Source organism: Siniperca chuatsi, linkage group LG14, assembly GCF_020085105.1.
Source record: "Siniperca chuatsi isolate FFG_IHB_CAS linkage group LG14, ASM2008510v1, whole genome shotgun sequence".
In the NCBI taxonomy this organism is placed as follows: Eukaryota; Metazoa; Chordata; class Actinopteri; order Centrarchiformes; family Sinipercidae; genus Siniperca; species Siniperca chuatsi.
In genome coordinates this window covers 3,902,216-3,909,612 of record NC_058055.1, presented here as the reverse complement: position 1 = coordinate 3,909,612, position 7,397 = coordinate 3,902,216, and the positions used below count along the sequence as shown (strand labels likewise).

General features: G+C 43.8%; 1 protein-coding gene across 1 annotated transcript; it reads left to right on the top strand.

Moving 5' to 3' along the window:
• Nucleotides 1–3,673: 3,673 nt before the first annotated feature.
• Nucleotides 3,674–6,903, top strand: crx (cone-rod homeobox). The gene is made up of 3 exons (XM_044222066.1): nt 3,674–4,117; nt 5,140–5,291; nt 5,593–6,903. Exons 1-3 carry the CDS (start codon nt 4,021–4,023, stop codon nt 6,229–6,231), a joined length of 888 nt encoding a protein of 295 aa, XP_044078001.1. The 5' UTR covers nt 3,674–4,020; the 3' UTR covers nt 6,232–6,903.
• Nucleotides 6,904–7,397: the final 494 nt, after the last annotated feature.

Here is a 7,397-nt window from a genome sequence, read left to right as displayed (position 1 = left end):
ACAACATAAACAAAAGATGCTAACTACACTTACCATTCTGATACGTCTGCTAGTCGCCGATTTTGGTGCACAACAGACTCCTCATCTGGGTCTGACTGAGGCTCAAACATGTACGGCTGAATCTCTCCGATGTGTCCTCTAACTCTCGCCATCTTGACGCGCACCGCTCTCACCTTGGATGTATGTGTCTCCCTCACATTCATGCTCTCACCTGCACACACACAGGGAGAAGGAGTAGATGTGCTTTCAGCCCCTTTTCAGAGTTCATTTTTACTTTCTATGTGGAGTAACCATGTTAAACAAAATATTAGTCATAGCAGAGTATTTTTACATACTTTATAACATGTCTTGAGGGGACCTTTAAATTAAAATTATAAAATATGATTTAAAAACATCTTTAAGGAATAGTTTGAGATTATGGGAAATATGCTTTCTTGCGAGAGTAGATGAGAAGATCAATACCACTCTTATATGCAAAGCTACAGCCGGGAGAAAGTTAGCTTAGCATAACATAACGACTGGAAACAGGGCAGACAGCTAGTTAATAATATTAACATGTTAATTAGTGAGCTTTAGAGGTGCTTGTAGCTGGATTTTATTACCACGGGAGTCGTCCTGCTAAACTATGCTAACCAGCTGCTGTAGCTCCATATTTAACAGACATGAGAGTGATATCGATGTTCTAATTTAACTCTTGGCCAGGAAGTGAATATGCGTATTTCAAAAAATGTCAAACTAAATATGATAATAATGACAACATAATAATATAATGTCTTAACAAAGGCCAGACAAGTAACAGTCTAAAAGCGCATACATCTACATCAGGTTGCCTCCAAATGATGAAGACTAGTTTTTAAATTAGTGTCAAAAAATGTGGTTAATTACAGATAAATGTAGAAAAGGCCTCAGTAACCTTACTATCAGAATGTTCATGTTTATTATTGTTATCCAGTCATTCATTCTTCATATCATTCTTTCAGGTTTGACATATACTGTTGTTAATTGATACAGCTGACATGACAACTGCAATCACTGCAAATCAAATCAAAAATGAAATCACTTTAAGAAGGGATCTTTTCACAGCCAGTATGAATGTTTTAGGATAGTGTGATCCTATCTCCTACAGGTGTTCAGCTGCACCTTCCTGCCTCAGAGGGTCAGATTTATTGACAGAGGACATGTTAAATCTGCAGGTCATATTGGGCTTTATGGTGACTCAGCAGGCTGAAGGTGCACACATGTACACTAGGTCATGGGTCTGAATGTCATGTCTGCTAGCTGTCTATCGCCCATGTGGACTGTCTCATAAACCAGAAGGGCATGAAAGGGATCTTGTAACCACAATATAATTGAGTGTTACTGAGTGTGAATATAGTGCTTGGTGGTGTAATAGACTTTCATGTGTCTGTGTGTGAGAGTGTGTGTGTGTGTGTCCAGTCTGACAGTGTAGAGCTCCAATTGGAATGAGTCCTAAATGGACTGGAAGGGGGGCTGGTGGAGTGGTTGGTGACGGTCTGTGCTGAGCTGCTGGTGGCACCTGGTTTGCACAGAGGAGATTATTACAGTGTGTGTGTGTGTGTGTGTGTGTGTGTGTGTGTGTGTGTGTGTGTGTGTGTGTGTGTGTGTGTGTGTGTGTGTGTGTGTGTGTGTGTGCAGGGTAAGTGATTGGGGCTGACAGCAGCCTCTGTATTGCTGGCTGGCCTGCAGATTTAGCCGACCTGTTTTAGACACTCTAATCTGGATTAACTGCAGCAGTGTGTCAGTGGAGACAAGAACCGGAGCCTCTCCCACCCTCTGCCCCTTCACCTGCTTCTCCTCCATGCCTCTCACTTCCCCTCCCCTCCCTCTGTGAACCTGCTCCCCCTCCATCAACCTGTTCTCTCTCTTATTTCCATCTTCCTGACTTTTCAGGCCTTAGTCGGCCTATAATATGTTGAACACAAACTCTGTTCAGTCTTAAAATAAAAGCGCTTGCTTGCATTACTGAATGTGTCTCTGTGAGGGCAGATTTGGTGGGGGAAGGGCAGTCGGGCAGGGATTATACCAGCTCAGTCCTTTTCCCTACTTCCCTATTTGCTGCAGGACGAGCTGTTCCACTATTGGGCGAAGATTGCATCGCCATTATCAACATCATCTGGACAGTGTTCAAAACATATGATCTTTTTTTATCAGATGAAAATAAGTCACAAAAAAAGATCGCACTTCAGCAGGATTTTTAAAAATCCAACCTCAGAATCCACATTTTGGCCAGTGATTGCAATGCCTCATAATAATAATTGTACAATATTTTGATTTAACAGAGTCCTAATGTCCTAAATGAAAAAGTAATTTGTGAATAAAACTCAACGATAAATGCAAGTAAAGTAAAGAAAAAGTATTTTGATTGAATTGGAAGCAGTCACCATTTAAAAACTGTCAAATTAAAATAATGCTAAAAAGTTTGTCAAAGGCTTTCAGAACATGATATAAACCGATAATGTACACAACAATGCACGCACATATATAGAGTTCCCTCTAAGGACAATACATGCACACATGTACTGTATGCATCTCATTCCTTGGCAGTATTCTCTCAGCACTGGCAAACACATAGTCCACAAAAACAACAGGGTTCCCATGTTTTAATTTATCCATTTCTAAAACTGGTGTGCCAATTTGTTGGTTTCCATTAGGTGCCGCAGCTGTCTCCTTGCTCTGAATCCTCTGTCCACGTCGCTCTCTCTCCTTCCACCATCCACTCCTCCTGTCACCACATTCTCTATTTCAGCTGTTTTCTTGTCTTTCTTTTTTCCCTGTCTACACACCGACCCGTCCATTTCCCCCTTTGTGCGGCTATAGTTCCCTCCAGCCTCCTTTCCTGCTCCGCCACTGAACGGATTGCTCTGTCTTTCCTCCCTTTATCTGGAGATAAGATACTTAGTTTTCAGATAAAGCATATTATGATAAATCAAATGAGCTTTGTCGGTTTTGTGCATCTGGGTGTTTGTGTGTGTGTGAATGCAGCATGTGTGTAGGCAGCTGTTTTGGAGATAAATGTAATCTGTCAATTATGTGTGAATGTATGAACTGCAGCAGATGCCCAGCAGGTTAATTGATCATCAGGAGAAAAAGGGAAAGGACAGAAACTTTGAGCGAGGACATAACGAGAACTGAAAGGAAACTGGCATTTTCATGAACATTATAATTTCTGATATAAAATTCGGGTGTGTTTTTTTTTGTTTTCTCCACTCAAGAACTAAAGTGAAATATTTCAAAAGTAATTCTTTGTGAAAAGTAAACAACATTTGTTTAAATATGGCAGACATACAGATTCAAATTCAACATCCAAAACCATTTCTGTCACATAATGAAGGTTGTTTTTTTTTAAATAATGTTGTTCATGAACATATTTGCATTATTTCTATTTGAACCACTTTCTTTGTAAGCTTGTACCTATGCATTTAAGCCAAATGAGTTAAAAGGGTTATTCATATCAAAGACAAATAATTTACAACTTATAAGAATAAACTTTGTGTAAGTACAGTTTGTCTTATTATGTAGCCTGTTGCTTTGAATAGTTTACCTACCTAGTGTGTGTGTGTGCGTGTGTGTGTGTGTGTGTGCGCGCGCGCGCGTGTGGTGGGAGGGGTTTGCTGGAGCCACTTGCTCCCTCTAATTAGCAGCGTGTGCCGGTAAAGAAACTCAGTGGAGCGACCTCACCAAGGCGCAAAGGCATCCGGGGGCCACTTCACCTGTGTGATGACTTAACTGTGTGAAATCTAACTTGGAGACGCAGTTGGGACGCTCGGTGCGCTGCAGTGTGCTCCGCTCAGCTGACGGACGGTAAAAGCTGAAACTGCAGGTCGATTAAAAAAAAAAAACACTTTGAGGTTTCCACTCCGGCGCGTCCCGCTTCTTTCCGCAGCGGGTTGGATCCGACGCACCGCCTTGTTGCCCAGCTGAGCTCTGAGGGGCCGTCGGCTGCAGCGCTGCGTGTCCGACGTACAAGTCAGCGACAGGACTTAAAAGCCTGCTGTAAGGATGATGTCCTACATAAAGCAACCCCATTACACCATGAACGGGTTAAATTTGCCTGGCCCCGGAATGGATGTGCTACACACAACCGTCGCTTATCCGTGTAAGTAGAAACTGTTACATTTTAAAACTTTTTTTTTTTTTTTTACTTTTTACTTTACTTTACTTTACTTTACTTTACGCATTTGTCTTCTCCTGTCCTAGTAATTTAGAGTAGCTATACATTCCGCCAGAAGCGATGCGTAAAGACGCTCAGGCTGTCCGCAGCCTGTAGCGAAGGAAACTCACTTTAAAGAGGATCAACTATTAGTTTCATAAGAGCACACGTATTGATTCAAGTGTTGGATAATGATGATTATATGGTGAAATTAGCTATAACATTGTCATTACTACACTGAAATAGAAAAGAAAAAGGAAATATTTAATGTTATTAAGGGTAACTTCCGTTATGAGAGCTCGATGGTTTAATGACATGTTCATCTTTTAATTTCCACATGACTGTCAGAGATAATGCATTCCTACAGATACATTTGTTAATCAAACCGAAACGCAGATAATCTGCGCCCACTCCTGAGTTCCGTGTCTGTCAGGAATCAAGGACGTGATCTGACATCGATTTGCTTTATGTTTCTCACTTTTTCCCTCAAGAGTTCTCAAATGTTAAGACTGACGGCAGCTGGAGACGCTTACTGTCACTACATGTAGAACCCTTCACTGGACTTGTTCTGAAGCAAACACACCCAGACACCTGACTGCGTCCAGTGCAGGGCAGATCTTTGTGACTGTGACTGTAGTTAAATGAATAAAATGTAACTTTCTTCTTTTCTGTGAAAACTGAAGCTCTTGAAAGAGCCAGTGACTATTATAATAATTTGATATAATGAGCAAATACACTTTGTCTCCATATTGGTCACAGCCTGCAGATCCCAATGTGACTGTGAGGTTTCCATATTTTGATTTGTTGTCATCCTCACACGCTTAGCAGGAAAACAACAAACCTAGCAAAAATAACCCCTTAAATGACACGTTCCCTTTAAAATAAGAGCGAGTTGTGCTCATAATTCATGTCCTCGCTCTGTTGCTGCCAGTGGAATAATCCCCTCTCCGTGTCTCTTGGGTTTGCAGCCACTCCCCGGAAGCAGCGTAGAGAGCGCACCACCTTCACCCGGACACAGCTGGACATCCTGGAGGCACTGTTCTCCAAGACCCGCTACCCAGACATCTTCATGAGGGAGGAGGTGGCCCTCAAGATCAACCTGCCTGAGTCACGTGTGCAGGTACTGGAGAAGTAGGCTACAGCCAAGATGGAGGCCTTTCTGCTCAGGGCTTGTGGGTTACTTATAGCGAGAGTAGACATCTTAAGGACTTTAGAGGCAACTCACTTCTTCTGTAGAAGGAGCACAGCAGCATGCTATCTCCTGCATATTCATTGATGGTATAACACTTCAGTTACATAAGTCACACGTTCTCTCCTCTGGACACAACGGCTCTAATTATTTACAACTCGAGACACATATTTCCATGTCTCCCAGTTGTTTTCTGTACTCACATGTTGTATCTTTTTCTTTGCGCCTCCAGGTTTGGTTTAAAAACCGCCGTGCCAAATGCCGTCAGCAGCAGCAGCAGAGCAGTGGCCAGTCCAAGCCCCGCCCTCCCAAAAAGAAGGCCTCTCCAGTGCAGGAACCCAGCGCCCCTGATCCTGTTCCTAACCCATCTGGCTCCTACAGCCCCTCCTCTGCCCAGTCAGGCCCCAGCCTGGCCCCGAGCTCCAGCACCGGAAACACTGCCGTGTCCATCTGGAGCCCGGCCATCTCGCCCCTGCCCGACCCCCTGGCCTCCTCCTCGGCCCCCTGCATGCAGCGGCCCTCACCATACCCTATGAGCTATGGCCAGCCGTCGGCCTACACCCAGGGCTACGCCAGCACCACCTCCTACTTCACCGGCCTGGACTGCAGCGCTTACCTGTCCCCCATGCACTCGCAGCTGTCAGGCACCGTGGGCGCCCTCAGCCCCATCACTGTGCCCTCGATGGGGGGCTCACTAAGCCAGTCCCCGGCCTCGCTGTCCTCACAGGGCTACAGCACTGCCTCCTCCCTGGGCTTCACCTCTGTTGACTGCCTGGACTACAAGGACCAGCAGGCCTGGAAACTGGGCTTCACCACAATGGACTGCCTGGACCACAAGGACCAAAATTCCTGGAAGTTCCAGGTCCTCTAGAAAACGAGAAAGGGCGGCGTTCGGGTCAACGTGTTCCATGTGAGATAGTGTGAAGCAGTTCAGCCAGAGGACTCGTTGTCTTTGATTGTCAGTTTCTTGTTTGTAAGATTGTGTTTTATTTTCTAAAGGTGAACTCTGTAGAAATGCATTTTGTTTGAATGACTGATGACGTGATGAGACGGAGGGACCAGTGACTGTCATCAATGCTGCCTGACTGCAAATCATATCTGTTGTCTTCTTCATGCTACGTTAAAAATAAGAGAACAAAAGCCTTTAAAGCGTTTGTAGGAAAGTACTGGAGGCGTACGTACGGAAACACACAGAGCCGTCTCTTCTCTTAACATAACTGTCTGACTCAGACACATACACACTACACATGTTTCATTTTGTTTTAAACTTGCATTGTCATGGAGAGAAAAGAGAGCTGCTTTGACAGGAGGGAGCTCTGAATTCCTATAGGTCACTTCCTCCTTCAGGGTTTAATTATTTTAAGCTATTTATTATTATTTAATGCCACATTTAAACATGTCATTTGGTTGCGTTTAGAAGATTTTGAGCATTTGTGTTGCATATTACAGTGTTAGCCTCTAGTGTTATCATCCCAATCTGTTTGATGGAAAAATTAGATCTTCTGTTTTAGTTGTGTGACATATTAAAATGATCTATTCTTTACACTCTTGTGCACTGACAATCATTGAGATTCTGTGCTTTGAAATGAATTATAGTTTGTGTTTGCAAGTTCATAGCTCGTTAGGAAATTGGCTGATTCTGAGTTAGAAACAGATCCACGGTTAGAGGTCAGTGTGAAGACTGGACATGGTGTGGATGTAAAGTGGCCATGTTGTGGTCAGGTCTAGACCTGTCATGTTTGTCATATGGCCTGCATGGCTCTCACTGGTCCATCTTGGTTATTTTAGCTTATCTGATTCTGGGAGTGTCCCAATCCTCTTAGCCTCCCTTCAGCAATGCCCTAAGTGAATTAGTTAGGATTATTGCCCTATCCCCCTCTGTCTCTCGCTGTCTCTCACCCATCTCACCCACCTCAGCCTTCTCTTCCTTTCCTGGCTCTCTCCTGGCTTTTTTCCTCCACCTTTCCTTATTCTCTCTCCAACTCTGCACTGCTTCTTTTCTTCACCTCTACCTGTTTGCTCTCAGGTCGTCTGCCT

Excerpts from the sequence above, each read along its gene's own strand:
- crx (XM_044222066.1), top strand. The coding sequence starts at position 4,021 with ATGATGTCCTACATAAAGCAACCCCATTACACCATGAACGGGTTAAAT. Across the intron at positions 4,118-5,139 it reads CACAACCGTCGCTTATCCGT|CCACTCCCCGGAAGCAGCGT; the intron begins GTAAGTAGAAAC and ends TTGGGTTTGCAG. Across the intron at positions 5,292-5,592 it reads TGCCTGAGTCACGTGTGCAG|GTTTGGTTTAAAAACCGCCG; the intron begins GTACTGGAGAAG and ends TTGCGCCTCCAG.